Below are 21,583 nucleotides of genomic sequence, written 5' to 3' on the forward strand. Positions count from 1 at the left end.
TTTCAGAAAAATAAATTATCAAAGTACTTACTTACATTTTAAACGAAGGTCACAGCGGCTTCACTTAACAAACAACGAACAGCTTCGATACGGTATGCAGAATATTTAAGAAATAAATGCATAAAAACAGTATATTTGTTCGTTTTATAATGAAATATTTGATGAGTACATATTTTACCTAAATATAAGATTATATGACTAAAGAACCATGTTCGTGTATTCAAATTTAAACCTAAATGTAAGCATTATTTACCAAGTATAAAATAATACAGATTGCGTACATAACTGCACATACTTAGTCTTCAAAATATGCTTATTTCTTGTTTTGCACAAAGCGCCGACAAAGTATCAAATTATCTAATGAAACCGTCGATTTCATTAACTCGTATTTCAACACGTTACAACGTGTTCATGTATATTAAACCCAAAGAACATTTTATTTAAATAAGTAATTATAATCATCATCATCGTCTTTCCCGTACATTCGTCAGAAATCAGAAATAATTTATTTGTATTGATACAGTATGTTACAATATATGGTGTTACAGATCTTGTTGCACACCTAGCTTGCATGCAAGCGTGCAAATTCATGATCATAATCATAAATTTAAATAAATATAAAATGTCAAATTGAAATAATTAACATAATAGGCATATCACAATACAATTAATAACGAAATATCACTAATTTGAATATTGCTGGTATTCGAGATACGACTATTAAACACATTACTATAACCTACAAGTGAAAATAATGAAGAAATATTAACAGTTTCTCACGGCATATCTATTAAAAACCTTGAATGTTAAACCTAAACTATCAGTTATTATTTACTCTTTGCTGAGCTCTATATACCTACATATTTATTCAAACTTATACATTATTGAAATTGTAATAGGGAAAATTTCAAGTTTCGTTAAACAATAAAATACTATCACAGAACATAACGCACCTATTTAGACAGTCGGGTAATAAATATTTCTTAACTTGTATCGTGGTACAGGGTCGCATTGGTAAACACGCTGACACAAAATAAATAAAACAATGCTCGAATACTTCGAATTGAAATGTGATCCGTTATAGCGTGAGTAACGATACAGAGGCGTCATGTGTAGGTACTAATTGTTACTGTTACGTTGAAAATATTTTTAAACTATTGTTCCTATATGGAAAATAATGAACTAAATCAGTACGAGTTTTATTCACAAATCATGTTTATCGAGGTAATTTTCCTAGTTAGGTAAATTAGTATTATATTTTGCTAAAGGTTTTCAGACATTAAAATTATAGCTTAATCAAATGTCAATGTAATTAGAGTTAATTGGAAATCATACTTTAAAAGTGTAGAAACATTTCTGAGGTTTACCCTACAAAGGTTGAAACAGTAACCAGTCTGTTTATTTTGTTCTTTGATCTGTTTAATTAAATATCAACACACGCTTGACTCTATCGTATCCCATGCTTTGTCTCTTGTTTATTGCTTGCCAAGCTTGAAGTAAAAGAAGGACGGAAGCTTCGACTATTTACGATTAACGAACACGGTTTCGAGTGTTAATTCACCCGTACTGTATTTCACCGTGTATTCACATATACCTATGAAACTTATGACTAAAATAAAATGTATCTTTATTTTTCAATAAGTAAGACTGATTTTGCATTAACCAAATTTTATGATTTGACTATTTAGCATCATGCAACGAAGTTTACGTAGTTTTATAAATGAATAATATATTTTAAACTTTAATATGATTAGACTAAGATTTAAACTGATATGTTCTCTAACAAAACTGAATTCAATCGTCACATTTACGTCATAGGACGTCATAGGTATTGACCAATAGGGTGCTTGGGTCTGCATCGCGCTTTTAAAGTTTTTTGAATCGTTTGTATAAATACAAATAACATTGATATAGCTCTCGGAGAATCCGTGGCTATTACAACCGCTAGTTCACGGTGACTCTTACCATCTCAATGTTACGAGGTCTGGCCAACCTTGCGATATTGGTTTGGTAACGCGGTGGCGTGTGCATATCATGCTTGGTTTTAATAACCCTACCTTGGGCAGGGCATGTATGCACGACACACTTCAACGCGGTGGCGGTTAAACACAAACACGCGGTAGCGTATACAGTATCCTGCTTGGTTTTAATAACCCTACCTTGGGCAGGGCAGGTACTGTACTATACAACGGTTTATCCATGCTATAGCGGTTGATAGTATGGGTAACCGATCCACGTTCACATCAAAGTTTCTGGCCAATTCTGCGATGTGATACTGTGACAAACACCGTAATAAACCTAGCCCGGCAAATCTCTACCCGTTGCAAATCTGGGCAATGATGGTGCGTTACGAGATCCTGTTCGAATCAGAACAAGATCTGGTGGGTACAATGCTAGCTAGTACCCGTTGTGTTAAGCCTTTTCAACTTTTAAAAAAAAATTTTTTTAATAATCAACTTAAGCGAAACCTAAACGATGACTTTAACGAGTTGTAATGCAATTTGGATTTTATTCCACTGCTGCGGGATAATTATTCAAAATCAACTTTGGATTCTACCCCACATCGGATCATCAACAACACAAAAACTGTAGACGATTATGGATACGCATTAGGAACCATCCTAAATATGCAATTGGATTCTACTCCACTGTTGTAGCTAGGATAATGGCATTCTACGACTACTTCACTTCGGATTCTGCCCCAGTGTTGTAGCTAGGATATTGGGACGATTTGGGCCTTTGGAACGAGTGTAGCGGAGCGAAGCGACGCTGAACGAAGTGTAGCGGAGCAAAGCGACGCGGAACGTGTTCCAAAATGGGTCTTCTGCGAGGACGTGATGGTGCAGAAGGAGGCAGCGGAGCGTAGCAGAGAGGAAGATCCGGCCTCTCAGCCAATGCGCCGCAAGCGCGTGGGGCGGCGGCGGTTGGCATACGACCGCCGGTTACCCCCATAAGGGCACTTGTGGGCGGCAGGCTCGGGGACGTCTGTCGCCCACACAAAGGTCCCTGCGTGGGCGGGCGCGATGTGTAATCAACGCGCCCACTGAGGTGAAGGGGTGATTTCCCCTAGAGTCGGGTCCGAGTCCGGACGGCCGCTGGCGAGGTTGCGGAAGAGTACTTCGGCGTTCCTGGGACCTCGCCATATAGCAGCGAGGCGGCAACAGAGGGGTTTTAGTGGGTAAACCTGGGGTCTCATTAGCCCACAACAGGGAGTGCCACATAACCATCCCGGCCCGTCCCCGCGCCGGGTGGTATGCGTAAAGCATTTCCCCTCTTTAAAAAAAAAAAAAAAAAAGGGTACCTGATGTATCTGGCGAGGTTGCGGAAGAGTACTTCGGCGTTCCTGGGACCTCGCCGTATAGCAGCGAGGCGGCAACAGAGGGGTTTTAGTGGGTAAACCTGGGGTCTCATTAGCCCACAACAGGGAGTCCCACATAACCATCCCGGCCCGTCCCCGCGCCCTGGAATTGGTTTCATGGTGGTATCAGATGGGTTAAATTAGGGGTCCCGGTGGCCACCTTTGAGAGCGTCTGCCAAGCACTTCCGGCAAAAAAAATACTAGCAGACTTCACTTTTATGTGTCTACATGTAAATTTCTAACTGCTGCCATAACTATTATTTCGGTATCAGATGGGTTAAATCAGCCCCCTTTTTTCGCACCGGAAGTGGCCTTCTTTTTCGTACTTTCGGCAAGTTCCGCCGTGGCAGACTATCGAATTCGGACTTAGCATCACTTTTATGGGAAACCATTGTGCATTTCATCGTGGTATCAAGTCGGTTAGACAATTTGTGGCCGGCTCTTCTACTATTAGATCAATTGAATGCACCTACCTAGTCGGTCGGTATTGTCGGTAAGCACAAAGGGTCGAAAACCGCGCGCGTGCGAGAGTCTGTGGAGCCTGTATCTATGGATGTGGTTAGCCATAATCTTTCTTGTCAAATACCTACCTATTATGTTTATTTCAAGTTTATTTTATTTCGTTTTTATCTTACCAATTATTTTTATAGGTATCGTAAATTAAAAAACAATGTTATAAATTTTGTCGTACATATTTTAAATTTTATTTCTTTCTAACAAACACAAATGTTAAAATGTAGGCTAAGGACAAACGATTATCAAGGGCTTGAAGATCTATACATAAATTTTTATTTCAATTACTTATACAAGCTAAAACACATAGTAATTAACTGCCTGCTTATTAACGTAAACTTTTAAAGTTTTGTGCCTTTTCAATACCTACTATTACTTCTTTTAAACTACTAAAATTAGGTATATGCGCAATGATTTAATTTGCAGGTTACAGAATAAAATGCACCTTCATATATTATGATAAAGTTTACTATTGCGTGTTATATAAAATAGTCGTTACGGTCAAAAGGTTAATCTTCCTTTTCTTAATACATAACTGAGAATACGGAGTACGATGCCTTCACGATCTGAAAATAATTTAAACATTTAAGACTATTTGCGCATGCGTTAGTTTTTGTATAGAAGAGACGTTCATTTAAACTTTCACGATTATTAAACATTATCAAACTACACAACGGGACTTAATCGCGTATTTAAGTTTTAAGATTTACCTCCGACGTTTCGAGGACGGAAAACTCGCACGGCTAGAAGATGTTGATGTCAACTTGAGCCAGTCTTCTCCGAGACCACGGGGACAACGCCGTCCTCGAAACGTCGGAGGTAAATTTTAAACTTTAATTTACGATTAAGTCCCGTTGTGTAGTTTGATAATGTAGAAGAGACGTTTTCAAAAGTCGCCCTTATTTATAACTAGGTACAGTCAGCAGCAGAAGTTGCTAAGCGGGCCACGTGGTCAAACTGATCTTGACGCGACTTTATTGTTAAGAAAATAAGAGCGTGTCAAGGTAATTTTGAACACGTCGCCCGCTTAGCAACTTTTGCTGCTGACTATAAGTACCTAACAAAGAGGCATTAATTACTTTTAAGTACCTACTACAAATTAATGCAACTTACCGATACATACGATTGATAAGAGAGTTCTATGAATCCGAAACTCTTGATGATGACAGGTTTCTAAAAAAAAATAGGTTAGGTAAATAAACAAATTTAACTTGCCAATTGGCAATAAAGCCTTATTTAACTTGCCAATTGGCAATCAATTGTAAATAGTTACAGATGTCAATCACAATGAAAAAATCAAAGATGACCACTGGACGACTCCATGGATTCGAGACCCACATCCTTGGATTGCCGGTCCATTGCGTTACCAATTCCGCCAATCAACGCAAATTTAGTCATTGCAACTGTGACAACGTCACTAGCGACATCTGCATTCTAAGGTTTACAACGTTAAGGTTTTTTCATTGTGATTGACAAATTTATTTACAATTTTGTATATTCTAATAATGTGGTACAGTCACCATCAGATATATCGGAGCGGCCGAGGCGCTCACAAATATCTGAACAGGCCTCTATTGTCAAGGCGTTAGAGTGCGTGTTCAGATATTTTTGAGCACCTCGGCTGCTCCGATATATCTGATGGCGACTGTACGTCCCACATTGGGCTCGAAAATCATTTATTGGTCAACAAAATTCCTAATCGTATAAAATAATTGCCAGATTATAAATTTAAGAAAATTGACAAACATAAATTAATAGAAAATCGTATTATCGTACACTGTAATCGTACACTGAAAATCAGTGTCGTAACACTACTCATGTGCTGCGACCTTAGATCATTTAATAACTGCAGTGGCCATTAAGAGGAGGGGTAACTGCCGAAAAACTTGCACAATTGTACAAACTTTTGTATGGACTGACATGGCTATTTGTACGTTATGTATTCAAAAGGTACTTAAATATACAGTACAGTACGTAGCGGCCCCCTTTTTTAAATACCTGTTGATAAATTTAAATAATCACGATTATTTAGCAGTGGCGCTAGTGTGCACGTTGATGGGCTCTTAAAAAGTGGTAGAGTATCGTACTATACATACAGTGTGAGTCTTTTTAATGTGCACATCGGAAAATCCGAGAAACTACGACAAATTTTATCGACGTAAAAAAGGTTAAAAAATTTTTTTTTGCTCTTAGAATTTTTTTATGATTTTTTAAAGTTTTTTTTTCGCAATTCCATACTACATGTAAATAAAACGTAACTGCTCTTAAACTACATGGCCTATCGACACGAAACAAAAACAATAATGATCAAGGATAACAGGCTAAGGACATAAAATAATAATTCAAAAAAAAAATTCACCCTCAATTTATTATTACATGATTTTTACGTAAATTTTGTTTATTTTTCCTACTTTTTTTTAGAAAATGTAAGTTATCTCAATAAAATGTCCCATTTATCTAACATTTTTATTAATTCACGTTATTCTACACCGTATTAGCTTTCAAACAGTAAAATTACCACGTTTATGACTTAGATAAAACATTTGTTATCCGCGGTCAAACAATGGCCTTACCAAGTGCGTAATGGGCGCGTGCAACAAAGGTGCAAGTAGTATTGGCGCTGTACCTAAAAACACCACAGGGTTTTGAGATAAGGCTAAGACTACATAAGGGTAGGCTAAGGCTAATCTACTGACAGTCGCTCTGAAGTTTTCACCGCTGCTACTACTCTTTTCCTACTCTTTGCCGTTTTCATTCATTCGTGTCGTAATTACGTACGGGTGTTTTCGAGTGCTCTTACGATGCCGCGTTTAAGTGAGATTCCTGCGAGACACATATCCGACATCCATTTTTATTATGGAATGGCTCATGGAATTGCTAGAAGAGCACGCGTGCGTGCACGCGTTACATTGGTGCATTTCCAAACCGGATACCGGTGCCGTCTGAACGCAACTTCCAAGAAATCCACAGAAAATTGGCCCGCATTGGTCTCAGAAACGGCAGAGATCGCTGCGAGCCGCAACAAATCATCGATGTCGCTGTCGAAGAAGCAGTACTAAATGCTTTATTCGCAAATCCGAGCATTAGTACTAGGCGTCTGGCCCTGCAATTCGGATTATCACATAAATCGGTGTGGCGGATTTTAAGAAAAGAAGGTTTGCATCCTTACCATTACCGAAGAGTGCAACATCTTCATGACGACGTAGACTGGCTGGCTGTGGCTGGATCCTGTCTAAAATAAGAGAAAATCCTGAATTCATGAGAACAATACTGTGGATGGATGAAGCTACATTTACGAGAGAGGGCATTACAAATTATCGTAATTTGCACCGATGGTGTCCCAAGGGCGAGAATCCAAAATTAAAACGACCCTCTGGTTTTCAAGTGAGGTTCTCAGTTAATGTTTGGGCGGCTCTCATTGACGACATTTTGGTTGGGCCAATTAATACTGCCGAGAATCTTGAACGGAGCAAGATTTTTGGAACTCTTAAGGGATGATTTGCCGGACCTGCTGGAAGACGTGCCACTCGCATTACGCCGAAGGATGTTTCTGCAGATGGATGGTTGCCCTGCCCATTACGCGCTAGATGTGAGGGCATTCTTGAACAATACCTATCCTCATCAATGGATTGGTCGGCAAGGGCCTGTAGGTTGGCCACCACGGTCGCCCGATATGACGCCCCTTGATTACTTTTTGTGGGGCACAATGAAACAGCGCGTCTACAGCACCCCTATTCAAAATGAGGTGGATTTACAAGAACGCATTATGAACTGTGCGAACGACATTAAAAATGATCCCGCAATGATACGGAGAGCTACACATCAGATTTCAAAACGGGCGTCTTTGTGTCTTCAACAACGTGGTGGCCATTTTGAAAACTTGATGTAATTTATTAAAATTTGCAATTAAAATTTGATTTATGTTACAATGTCTTGTGTTTTAATAAACCAAAAAAAACTTGACACTTTCAAACCCTCGGTAGCATTTACAGTAACTGTCAGATTACGGTCTCTACCTGCGCCTTTGTTGCACGCGCCCATTGCGCACTTGGTAAGGCCATTGTTTGACCGCTGATAACAAATGTTTTATCTAAGTCATAAACGTGGTAATTTTACTGTTTGAAAGCTAATACGGTGTAGAATAACGTGAATTAATAAAAATGTTAGATAAATGGGACATTTTATTGAGATAACTTACATTTTCTAAAAAAAAGTAGGAAAAATAAACAAAATTTCCGTAAAAATCTTGTAATAATAAATTGAGGGAGATTTTTTTTTTTAGAATTATTATCTTATGTCCTTAGCCTGTTATCCTTGATCATTATTGTTTTTGTTTCGTGTCGATAGGCCATGTAGTTTAAGAGCAGTTACGTTTTATTTACATGTAGTATGGAATTGCGAAAAAAAAACTTGAAAAAATCATAAAAAAATTGTAAGGGCAAAAAAAAATTTTTTAACCTTTTTTTCCTCGATAAAATTTGTCGTAGTTTCTCGGATTTTCCGATGTGCACATTAAAAAGACTCACACTGTATATGAAAATATTAATGAATGTTAAAGGCCTGAGCACACCGGCTTGCGTGTGCGTGACGAGCACGTACGCGTGCGCTAAAATGTTGGAGCCGCACACGCACACGTCACGCAAGCGGTGCGGTGTGCCGTCTCTCATAAGGATCTGTATACTACAACGCCCCACGCGCACGTCACGCACACGTAGCCGGTGTGCACAGGCCTTTATAAGTAGGTACCTGTGCTTGCGCGATGGAGATGGTGACCAGCTTGCGTACACGCACCGAGGTCTGTCTGGTGCAGTTGTGCCAGCCCGAGTGGAACATGGCTGCTGGCAGACGAGACGCCTGTTAATAATGTAAAATAAGATTTTTTCATATCTCATGCTCTCAAAGCGGTCGTTGTTCTAAAAAGTGCGCAGAAAGTGATACGTTTCTGCTCTAGCGCAGAAAAGTGGTGTGCTCTTCTGCGTCCCCGTCCCACGAGCAACTGGGTGGAAACAAAATGGAAAATAATATCTTTATTTCCCCGCTTGGAACAATTGGTACTTAATTGTTCAATTTTACTAATCCCGTATTGAAATTTTTCATCGGTAATGATGTACTTAAATAAATTATTAAAATTATTCTTGATTTTTTATGTTGAATTGTATTTACTCGATTACATAAACGGGAACCAAAAGGAATACACCAAAAATATTGTTTTTAAACCTTAAGGCCCCAGTACACAATGGGCCATCGCCGGCCACTCCAAGGGACGCAGCCATGCGGTAGAATGAGATAGCAATATCACTTGCTCCATCTAACGCATAATTGCGTCCCTTGGAGTAGCCGGCGATGGCCCATTGTGTACTGGGGCCTTTACACTTGCATAAATGTGCAAAGGTAGAATCTTTATACAGCCACAGTTAAACGTTTGTACGTTATTAAATGGGTTTTTAAAGTTATTTGGCACTATATTCATGAAAATAAAATGAAATACAAGATAAAAATTGCTTATTTCATTCATCAATTGTTATTTGAAAAATATTTAAATTATTAAAATATTTATAGCGCGGTAGTCTGTTACGGCTTTTATAACGAAAAAGTAAAAAAATTTAAAAAAGTAAGAGACAATAATCCCGCTGACTTTCATACTATTGATAATGAACAAATAATTTTAAAATACTGCAGTTTGTTAAAATATTATGTGTTTTTTGCGTGTAAATACTGCAATCTATATGTTTTTCGCTCTGGGTATCTTCACACATGTAAAGTCTCCGATTGCAAGTAAGTCCTAAGGAAAAAAAAACATGGCCGTAAGTCTATTACAATAGGTAGGTAAGTAGTTGAATTGTGGTTGTTTGTTTTTCAAAATTGTCTTGTCTTGTTTGGTTTCCTCGCATACGATATGAAAAGTAGAGTGTTTAACTCGGGTGAAAGGCACCATTTCCGTCTCGGACTATTGGCGCTCTCACTGCGTTCGAGCGCCAAACTACCTCGACAGAAATGGATGCCTTTCAACCCTTGGTTAACAATCTACTATTGTTAGTCACTGTGTGTTGAGCTATGACGGGGACGGCTTCTAGAATTAATGCGATAAGGACAACTGCAGCTTAGACGAAATTTTCTGCGTAAAACCTCAGAAATCGAGGTTTCGTTCTCGACATTTTCCTCGTCGTAACGAAATTGTGTTATTGTTTCTCGTATTTTCACGGAAACGTACGAACGTGTCTTGCTATTTCAGTCAGTCTAGGTACAAAAAGTACTGAGGTTGATTGGAGTAGCATGACCAAAACGAACGTTTCCGAGAAAATACGAAGGAAAACAATTACGCACTACATCTGTAGATGTCTTTTTTTATATATTAAATATAATTTATCAACATACAAGATATAGATACAGTCTGTCTATTTTAATACCCTCTAGGTATCTTGTCGAGCGCCCTGTAGCCCGGGCGTAAGAATATGGCTACGGTATCCCCTGCCTGTCGTAAAAGGCGACTAAAAGGTGTTCTCGGGGTCGGAGACGGTCTCAGCTAGGGACTGCGACTGAAAAAAGAGGGGACCCACAAAGGGGTATAGCGCTAGGACGGCACTGGCGCGTTCATTGGAGATCCCAGAGCCGTCCGAAGCGCCGAGGAGGACAACTGGGAGGTTTTTAGTCGGTGAAAGTCCGACATAACCTCCGCGCCGTCCCTGTGGTGCGGAGGTATCCAAAACGGATTTTCCTCCCAATATAAAAAAAAAAAAAGTTTTTGGCAAAAATTTCATTTTTGGTACAAGTTTTTATCGCTGACTGTACTTTTCTTACGACAGACAACTAATACTCATCGAGACAATTCTAAAAACCTCTAACACAATTAGGTTACGTTGTTTCATCACAGAGTTCCTCTGACCACCTCCTGTCTCCATCATCAGATCAGCTCGATGGTACCATAATATTGCATTGTCATCCGATTTATACATGCATGCAAAATTTCAGCTCAATCGAAAAAGTGGATCAAATTTAACTTGCAAGATTTGATTACAGACCGACAGACAGACAGACAGACAACGCACGGTGGTCTGGCCCTAGGCCATAATTCAAAATATGTTATGTGTTATTTTTAAGTGTCAAATGCATTAGTATTATTCACTAATAAATGTACTTTAAGGAGGTATAAATAGATCCTGGATAACTCATTATTTTCATTCTCTAATTAACGTCGAAAGTGAACTGAACTCCCGGTTGTACGCGCTCTCTTATCGGCAACTAATTAAGTGATCGGTCATTAGTGGTGAATTTCTGCTGAATTTGTGTATTTACTGATTATTATGAATATGGAGCTTCAAGAATCAGGTATGTAGTTTTGTTTATCACCCTAACTTTCACTCTTTTTAGAAAAACATAATAATAATAAAGGGTCTACGCCATGACAAATTGTAATGAGATTTGTTTTAAATGTTATTTCTTTACTTGGAGTTTTAGTTATTTTATTAATCCAACGTAATGACAAGATTTATACCAGTTTAAAGCTTATTTTTTCTAGATTTATAATCATGAAAGTCTTGCTGCGTAAACTTGCGTATTTAGTTTTTAAAAGCCTGCTACGCCTGCGTAGCCGGCTTCGTAGCAGTGCTACAAAAATAATACGTAACGAAATTCACTATTATTTTTTTATTTTCAGATGATAAGTACGTGGGATCCTTTACAAGAGGCTTCATATTTGAACTCTGGCTATCTTTCAGTGGTTCGGACAAAGATAAACGTCTTCAAATTATGCAACATGTGATAGAAATGATACCAGATGCTGAAAACGTGGACACCAACAATTTGGATAACATCATAAAGTATATTTGTGAACGAATTACAGTTATTTGGAAATCCGCTTCGCGAAATAAGTCTGCGGTTCTCAAGAAACATTCTGAGTGGCTTAATAAAAAGCAAAGTGTTAATATGCCAAAAATAAAATCGGGGGCCGATAAGTCCTCAACTGTTCAATTCGTTCAAGAATCATCATCGCCGGGAACCTCATCTGCAGTTGGACGACCTAAAAAAGAGTTTACTGCTTGTAGCAAGCGGTCAAAACGCAGAAGATTAGCAGCACTAGCTGATCTTGATGGATCAGCGGTCAGCGATTTAACGAAGGCATCAGACAACGAGACCAAAGAAATAAACCCTGACGACGTGCTTTCCCTTCTGACAGGCGCTAAGCTCACCAAGCATCAATATTTGTTACTGCGTGAGTTTATCAACTCGCGAAAAAATCCTGTTTTACCTTCATATGAAAAAGTTCTTAAAGCAAAGAAGAAATGTTATCCAGAAATCATCAGAGTTACGGAATCAGCAGGCGAAGTGGAATTGCAGAGTTTATTGAATCATACTGCATCTCGCGTAGAACTACAAAACGAAGTTTTAAGTACTATACCAGAGGAATCGATGGGTGATGTTACGTTAATAGGAAAGTGGGGTTTTGATGGAAGCACTGGCCATAGTGAATATAAGCAAAACTTCGCCAGTTCAGATGTGACCGGAGACGGAAGCCTATTCGTAACATCGTATGTACCTCTTCGATTGATTTCAACCACTTCATCATCGGATGACGCCGTGCTGCTTTGGAAAAACCCGCGCCCATCGTCGACTAGATACTGCCGGCCAATTCGATTTCAGTTTATTAAAGAAACTAAAGATTCGACTGTTAACGAACAAACATACTTTCAAGAAAAAATTGAGCAGCTTGTGCCTACGATAGTGAAGTGCGGAGACGGCAAAGAAATAAACATAAATCACTGTTTGCAACTCACCATGCTTGATGGGAAAATATGTGCCGCACTCAGTGGCACTTCCAATGCAACGTGCACCCTTTGTAAAGCTGGAAAGGGGGATGAAGTTGCTCACGTCCGCAGGAATTGCCACCAACACCCTGCACGTGTCCCCTGGGTGGCGCTAATCGAGCAACAACCTTTGGCTGCTGTACTTGTCTTTTCGATAACGACCTCACAGCCCTACCAATCGTTCGAGAAATACCTTGCAATATGCCCCGATGTGCGAAAAAAGGCTCTTTTACGAGCCAACAGACTAGAGATATAGGGCCTGTAACCCGAATCTGCCAATTAAATATAGAAAGCTTAAGTTCTGCTAAATGCGAAGTTTTGCATAGATTACTATTAGAGCATAAGGTGGATGTGCTCCTATTGCAGGAGACTCATACTAAGGATGAACAAGATCTTCTTAAAAGGGGAACCATCCCAGGATACAATGTGGTTCATGCAATAAATCATGCTCAGTACGGTGTGGCAACCTACGTGAACGCCAACATTACGGATGTCGAAGTGATCACAGAATACTGTAACAGCGGCCCTGATGTTTATGCCTCCACAGTTAAAATTAAAGACCTCACTGTTGTGAATGTATATAAACCACCAACGTGTACATGGTCAGCGAATATCCCCATCTCCTCACATCCCTGCGTGTATGCGGGTGACTTTAATAGCCATCATACCATGTGGCGTTATAACAGGACCGACCGAAATGGCATTCAACTGATGGAATGGGCAGAAAATAACAATCTCCACCTTGTCTTTGATGCGAAAGATAAGGGGTCCTTCAGGTCTGCACGCTGGAGAAAGGATTATAATCCTGACCTTACCTTTGTTACCGGTGACTGTAACGGAATGCCTCTCAATACGTCTCGCAGGGTCCTTACAGATTTCCCAAACAGCCAACATCGTCCGGTACTTGTGGAGATTGGAATCAGAATACCAATATCGAACTCGATGCCCCTACCTCGATGGAATTTCCAAAAAGCTAAATGGCCCGGGTTCACGGCAGGCATGGAGGCCGCAATACGATGGATACCTCCTGTGGCAGAAAACTACAAACGCTTCACCAATCTCCTGTATGCTACAGCAAAAAGGAACATTCCAAGAGGTTACCGCAAATCATATACACCCTGTTGGTCGCAAGAGAGTGAACAACTATACAGAGATTACATGAGAACCGGGGACCATGAAGTAGGTGCCGAACTTATCCAGTCGCTAAATGAGAACAGACGAGAAAAATGGATTAAAACAGTTGAGGCCATGGATTTTAAAACGTCTAGTAGAAAAGCCTGGAGAGTCCTAAACAAGCTAACTGGAAAATCAGGGTTCAAGTCCAACTCAGCATCACAACTACTTACTAACTCCATAGCAACCAGAATTGTCGATGTGTCTCGAGTGAAAGGCCCAAAACTAGAAACCAAAAGCATCAATCTCCAGGCTTCCCAACTTAAACCTACGTTGCAGAACAATGATGAACTATCATGTGACTTCACGCAAGATGAAGTGGACCAAGTTCTTAAACAACTGCCTCTTGGAAAGGCGTCAGGTATCGATGGCATCTGCAACGAGTTTTTGAACCATCTTGGGCCAAAATGTCGGAGGTGGCTTCGGGCATTCTATTCTAACATGTTACAGCGAAATACACTGCCGCCGGGCTTCAACCGCTCAAAAGTGATTGCTATACTTAAGCCAGAAAAGGACCCTCAAGACCCAAAAAGCTATCGCCCTATAGCACTTTTGAGCTGCGTGTATAAAGTCCTTGAAAGGCTGATTTATACTCGTATAAGACCGCTTATAGACAATGTCACTCCAGTAGAACAAGCAGGATTCCGCAGCGGACGAAACTGTGCAGACCAAGTACTTTCGCTAACAACCCACATAGAGGCGGGTTTCCAAAATAAACTAAAGACCGTCGCAGTTTTTATTGACCTGTCAGCCGCGTACGATACTGTGTGGAGAAAAGGCCTGATGTACAAACTTATGAGGACGGTGCCCTGTAAAAGATTGGTGGGGCTTATCAACAATATGCTGAGTAACCGTGAATTCACCGTTCGCCTTGGTGATAAGCAGAGTCGTGTACGAACACTCAACAACGGACTTCCGCAAGGCTCTGTCCTAGCCCCGCTCCTCTTTAACTTGTATACACATGACATCCCAGCAACCACCAGTCGAAAGTTTATATATGCAGATGACATTGCAATCACCAGCCAAAGTACCCACTTTGAACCATCGGAAGAGATATTAAACAGAGACTTGGGCACGCTTGAACGATACTTCAGAAAATGGCGCCTGGTACCTAACGCAAGTAAAACAGAAGTAACAACATTTCATCTCTGCAATAAAGCAGCCAAGTACCAACCTCATATAACATTCTCAGGGAAAACTATACAGTACAACCCAACGCCTAAGTACCTGGGCGTGACCCTCGACCGCAGCCTTACGTACGCGCCACATATAGAAAAGCTGGGTAAGAAACTCCAAACCCGAAATAATATCCTGCACAAGCTATCGGGTACTACTTGGGGAGCAAATGCTGATGTCCTTCGAACCACCTGCCTCAGCTTGGTGTACTCAACAGCAGAGTACTGCGCGCCGGTGTGGCTCAACAGTGCGCATGTGCATCGGGTGGATGTGCAACTGAGACAAGCTATGAGATGCATAACAGGAACCATCAAGAGCACCCCCGTAGAGTGGCTACCTGTGCTGAGCCACATAGCTCCTCCGCACTTAAGAAGGCAACATGCTTTGGTCCGAGAAGCTCAGAAGATTCTGGCCAACCCAAATCTACCCGCCTACGACGATCTCAAGAACCCTCCACCCAACCGGCTGATTTCACGTCAACCGCCACATAAGACTGCCTCGATACTCTTAAACACCTCCTTCGACGTTAATGAGAGATGGGCCCACGAATGGAACGAGAACTTGCCCGCCAACCTAATGACAAACATCGACCCTCTAGAAAAACCAGCAGGCTTCTCACTACCCAGACGAAATTGGTGCCAGTTAAATCGCCTACGAACGGGTTGGGGTAGAAGTCGTGAGTTCCTGCACAGATGTGGCTGGAGAGAGTCGCCAGCATGCGAATGCGGGGCTGCGGTGCAGAGCATGGACCACATTATCCGCGAATGCCCACTCACCAAATACCAGGGCAACCCCGGGGACTTGTTCACCCTAGACAACAATGTCACCCAATGGATCCAGCAATTGGGCGTACTGCTATAATATACTATACTCGTATATCATATTATGAACGATTGTATTTTTGCCATACGAATAAATAAATGTAAAGCTGTGCCAACTCAAATGAGAGACGTTCCTTCTAGCATAGAAAGGCCTATTGATTTTAGTAAATTGGAATTTGGACTCTCGCCGTTGCATGCGTGGATTCGGTTTTATGAATATTTTATTCATTTATCGTACAAACTTGAAACAAAAAGATGGTACGCTACATCAGAGGAGGATAAAAAGCACATAGCTTTGAGAAAGAAAAAAATCCAGGATGAGTTTCGGCAGAAGTTGGGTCTAATTGTAGACAAACCACGAAGTGGAGGGAGTGGCACATCCAACGATGGAAATACTGCGAGGAAATTTTTTAAGCACTCTGATGTGTCTGCTGAAATCACAGGTATCCAGCAAAGCCTTATTGAACAGTGTGGAACTATTTTGGAGTGCATATCGTCTGGTTATACAATCAATGTAAGAAAATTTGAAGAATATGCCACAAAAACGGCTGGCCAACTCATGGATGCATATGGCTGGTATCCTTTGCCTTCATCAGTACACAAAGTGCTTATACATGGTGCCATCATTATAGAAAACGCTCTAGTTCCTATTGGAGAGCTGTCCGAAGAGGCAGCTGAGTCAACAAATAAAAATATAAAGATGTTCAGGCGAGACCATACCAGAAAAATGTCACGAACCCACACCAACGAAGACCTTATTCACAGGCTTCTTTTAAACTCGGATCCATTAATAACCTCCAAGAGGAAATTGCCGCGTAAAAAAAAAACTACACTTTCTTGTAACGTATTAAGCTTATTAACTAGTACTGAATAGAATTTAATGCTTCACTTATTGTTTTCGTTTGCTTTACTGTTATCTTTTCTATAGAAGTATACTCGATCTTTATGATTGATTTTTCCATTTAGTATTTAATTTTTTTTGCCCGCGGACAGCGAATCGGGGCAATTTTTAGGTTAGGTATTTATTTGTATTAGTTTAGTTATTTTGTTTTAGTGTTTCTTATGCATTTTTAGTATGTATTAATAGTTAAAACTAACAAAGACTTCAGGTTTTTTATGATGTGATTTTTAATGGAGAAAAGTTTAATATACTTATCATGTTATATACTGAAACAAGTGTTTTATTTTATTAAAAACAATATTCGTTACATCATATACTCATTCCCGAAAAAAAACTACGATAATTAACATTTTTTTTAATTATGGCCGCCTTTACAAGGCGCGCCGACCACCGTGCAACGGACAGGTGAAACTAAATAAAACCTTGTAAAAAGATATCTTGTCGAATTTCACCTCGATGGTGATGTCTCCAGCATTCCACAAAAATAGTCCAGTGCCGATCAGGATTAACATCGCCATGAAGATGATCTGCATCATTGCGACCAGCGTCCGCTCTGTGGACTAGAAAACAGAAATAAATAGTACGACCTACTCGTACCGGGTGAAACATAAAACTATGTTCACGTCATTCCTGTAGATATACCTAAAAGTTGAAAGTGAATAAGATTACTGCGCCCTTGCAGGATTCATATTATGTAGGTACCTACACCTAGTATTATGTATAATATGTTTGCAATAAATGCCTTTGATTTTGACTTTTGACTGTTTTTTAAGTATTTTGTATGGTACATTTGTTGTTTGGCGCAAGTCCTTACAAGCTAGACAAGTGGCTAAGAAAGAATGATTGAACTGTCACTCAAAAATTGGATTCCTGAGCTGAGAGTTCGACCACAATACACTTTAGGGTGGTATTCCACCTGTCCATTGTGTATTTTGTCTCACATTTTGCTTAATGAGAGAGTGATGAGATGCAATGACATTGGACCAAGGTATTGGAGAGATGAAATACCACCCTTAAGAAGCCCACAGATTACCAGTTCGTCGGACGATATCAGCCTGTCAGTTGTTCGGAGCTGTCAAATTTTGCGTTTAACTGACAGGCTGATATCGTCCGGCGAACCGGTAATCTGTGGCCCCTGTACCAACCATCATCTGGATCATGAGCAGGCCGAGTGAGCAGACGTTGATAATGACCTGTCCGCTGAACGCCATGCCGGCCGTTAGCTGTATTTGCTGCGTGCACCTACAGGACATTTCATATATCTGGAGGGCGGTTCGGACTTAACACATAAGGTGACGATCTAGTAGGAGATCCGAGATATATGGTCGACCTTCACCAATACGTCTGACGGATGAAACTATGAGAATATGAAAGAAAATATGTTCCAGAACATAAATAAATAGGGTTGCCTAAAGAAATATGGTCAAGGCTATTTTGAATTAATTTTTGAATAAAATTTTTTTTCATTAAATTTCACCGATTTGTCTGACGAACGAAATAAGTTTCAATGAAAAGTATACAACTTGTACAACATGAATCAACTAGGTTGCCTATCTTTTTCCGGTCACTATTATGTAGTTGCCGTAAATAATAAAATTAAAACAAACTTGATCAGTTAAGCCGTTTATGAGTTATCGCTAAAAGTCTGTCCTTCTTATTTTATTTAAAAGCCTGGCAACCCTTATTTGTGACCGGATTTTCGCAGGCAACCCTATACCATTGTATTTGCAATAAAATTACCATCATTTTGATGTATAATTCAAGCGTCAGACAGATGAGTGAAATTATCGATATAAAATCACCTCTTTAAACACGGCAACCACATAATAGTGACCGGAAAAAGATAGGCAACCTAGTTGATCCATGTTGTATAAGTTGTGTACTTTCTATTGAAACTTATTTCGTTCGTCAGACAAATCGGTGAAATTTTACCAAAAAAAAAAATTTTTTTTTAATAATTATAAATAGCCTTGACCGTATTTCTTTAGCAACCCTATTTATTTATGTTCTGGAACATACTCGTATTTTCTTTCATATTTTCATAATCCGTCAGACGCATTGGTGAAGGTCGACCATATATCTCGGATCTCCTACTATAATGTACAAAAGGCGAACTTAATGCCATGAGCAGCACACACACATATCACAGCATTTCTGTGGTTTGACTGCTGGCAAAGTGGGCTGAATGCCAAGGGGCCCCTGGAATGAAGAGGCACCCCAGTTGTTACATTTACGCCACAGCAGCACTTAGCATATCACCGACCTCACACACCGACCGTCGCATAGATGACAATATAAAGCAAATATTGACAATAAGAACGACTGGCCTTACGGGCAATAAGGATTGCCAGTACAGCGGTGTGACACCACTACAACGCGATTGCGTTGCGTTAGGCTGCACGATTGGCTCGAATTCGTGAGTGACACCGCTGAACTAGTACCATTTTTAGTACCCATAAGGCCCGTCCTAGATATACGACAATGCCTTGGAGCGGTTGAATTAAATTAGTCAGGACTAGTTTTTATCGTCTTACAGCAAATCTTACGCAAAGCAGCAAAGCTTACGTCTTATACCATCCCGCGGTGCGTATACTCCATGCCAGAAATCTCATTCACGCAAAGGGATATTCGGCGGGAGTTGATATCCCTGGACGTCCATAAGTCGAGCGGGCCAGACGGCATACCAGCACTTGTGCTTAAGCAGTGCTCCTGAGTGGTGTCCCGTGTTAGCGCGTCTTTTCACACTCTCTAGCGACAAACGGCATGTTCCACCTTCGTGGAAGACGGCCCTTGTGCACCCTGTGCCTAAAAAGGGCGATAGATCGGACCCATCGAATTACAGGCCTATCGCTATTACCTCCCTTCTCTCTAAGGTCATGGAGCATATAATTAACGCAAAGCTCCTAAGATACCTAGAAGAACACGATCTGATCAGCGACCGCCAATATGGTTTTCGCCACGGTCGCTCGACTGGTGATCTTCTAGTGTATCTCACACACCGCTGGGCTTCGGCCATTGAGAGTCAAGGTGAGGCATTGGCAGTTAGCCTAGATATAGCGAAGGCGTTCGATCGGGTCTGGCATCGGGGTCTCCTATCGAAGTTACCATCTTATGGATTGCCGGAGGGACTATGCAAATGGATCGCTAGCTTGTTGTCCGGCAGACGCATACGAGCAGTAGTAGACGGAAGCTGCTCCGGTAGCATGGACATTAAAGCTGGCGTTCCGCAAGGTTCTGTGCTATCCCCAATGCTGTTTTTGCTGAACATCAATGACATGTTGTCTATCGATGACATTCATTGCTGTGCAGACGACAGTACTGGGGATGCCTATTACACAGGCCGTGCCAATATCCCTCGTTCTGTGGTGCTGGAGAGTCGTGAAAAGCTTGTGTCGGACATTGAGAGCACTCTATCCAGAGTTTCGGCGTGGGGTCGGGACAATTTAGTGCGATTCAACCCCACCAAGACACAAGTTTGCGCGTTCACCGCTAAGAAAACCCCATTTACTGTGGTCCCACAGTTCCAAGGCACAGCCCTTACCATGTCAGGGAGTATTGGGATCCTCGGTGTTGACATCTCCAGTGACGTCCAATTCCACAGCCACCTGCAAGGTAAGGCTGCGATGGCATCCAAAAAACTTGGTGTGCTCAATAAAGCGAGGCGATACTTTACTCCGGGGCAAAGACTGCTGCTTTATAAATCGCAAGTCAGACCCCATATGGAGTACTGCTGTCACCTTTGGGCAGGAGCACCTGGATGCCAGCTTGGACCCTTCGACTCAGTCCAAAGGCGCGCTGTACGAATCTTCGATGATCCCAAACTCACAAGCGGTATTGAACCTTTAAGTCTAAGGAGAGATTTTGCCTCCTTGTGTGTGTTCTGCCGCTTGTACAATGGGCTGTGCTCTGAGGAACTATTTGACATGATGCCAACGGCCGCTTTCTATCACCGCACCGCTCGCCGTCGGCAGGGTGTTCATCCTCACACCCTAGAACCTAAATGGTCGCGTACTGTGCGATTTAAGAGGAATTTCCTCTCGCGGACGCTCCGGCTGTGGAATGAGCTCCCTTCCGAGGTTTTCCCGAGGGTCTACAGTATGGGGTTCTTCAAAACAGAAGTGTACAGGTTTTTAAAAGGTCGGCAACGCGCATGTAACACCTTTGGAGTTGCAGGCGTCCATAGGCTGCGGTGACTGCTTACCATCAGGCGGGCCGTATGCTTGTTTGCCACCGATGTGGTATAAAAAAAATATACATAAGGCTGCTTTTCCACCGATGTGGAGGACAGGAGATTCGTCACTCTCCATACATACCTACATGAATGTGTGGATTTGTGGAAGTAGACATTCTTTACTCACCATAGCGTAATAGAATGCAATTTAATAGTTTTAATACCAACTTTAAAAGCATTTTCATATTTCCTCTCCTTTTCCTCCTGACTGCCACTGCCTTCAAAGATATCGTTCAAGTCTTCAAAATATTTGCACAGTTGCTTGAACTGGTGCGCGATACTAATGGTGGTGGTGAGAATTAACATGTAGATGGCGATGATCCGGGTCAATAAAAACAACCAGGCAATGTAGTGGACTACGCGACTGGCTCCGGCGATAATTCTTCGGTCTTCAACGTCTGGCCATACAGGGATCATGTTGGTGAAAGTCGCGTCTGAAAACGTTAATGGTCAAAGGATCCATTTGCGTAGAAGTACAACTCGAATAACAATTGTTTAGTGTTCCGTACAAACTTTGTTCACGGAACACTTATGAGATCATAGACTGGTCATATTTTTGTAAAAATCGATTTCGACTGGCAAATCATATTACTTTTTATAATAAATATA

General features: G+C 40.9%; 1 protein-coding gene across 1 annotated transcript in view; it reads right to left on the reverse strand.

Annotated features, from left to right (window-relative positions):
• Positions 1–4,395: 4,395 nt before the first annotated feature.
• The window catches only part of LOC134805682 (uncharacterized), a 28,893-nt gene continuing 11,705 nt past the window's right edge, over positions 4,396–21,583 (reverse strand). Inside the window, exons 2-7 of the mRNA XM_063778939.1 lie at positions 21,102–21,408; positions 17,889–17,985; positions 17,196–17,303; positions 8,618–8,725; positions 4,985–5,044; positions 4,396–4,437 (exon numbers count right to left, since the gene is read on the reverse strand). Of these exons, the coding sequence (XP_063635009.1) occupies positions 4,396–4,437; positions 4,985–5,044; positions 8,618–8,725; positions 17,196–17,303; positions 17,889–17,985; positions 21,102–21,408 (722 nt within the window). The remainder of the gene's footprint in view (positions 4,438–4,984; positions 5,045–8,617; positions 8,726–17,195; positions 17,304–17,888; positions 17,986–21,101; positions 21,409–21,583) is intronic.

The sequence above is a fragment of the Cydia splendana genome, unplaced genomic scaffold, assembly GCF_910591565.1.
Source record: "Cydia splendana unplaced genomic scaffold, ilCydSple1.2 scaffold_48_ctg1, whole genome shotgun sequence".
Classification (NCBI taxonomy): Eukaryota; Metazoa; Arthropoda; class Insecta; order Lepidoptera; family Tortricidae; genus Cydia; species Cydia splendana.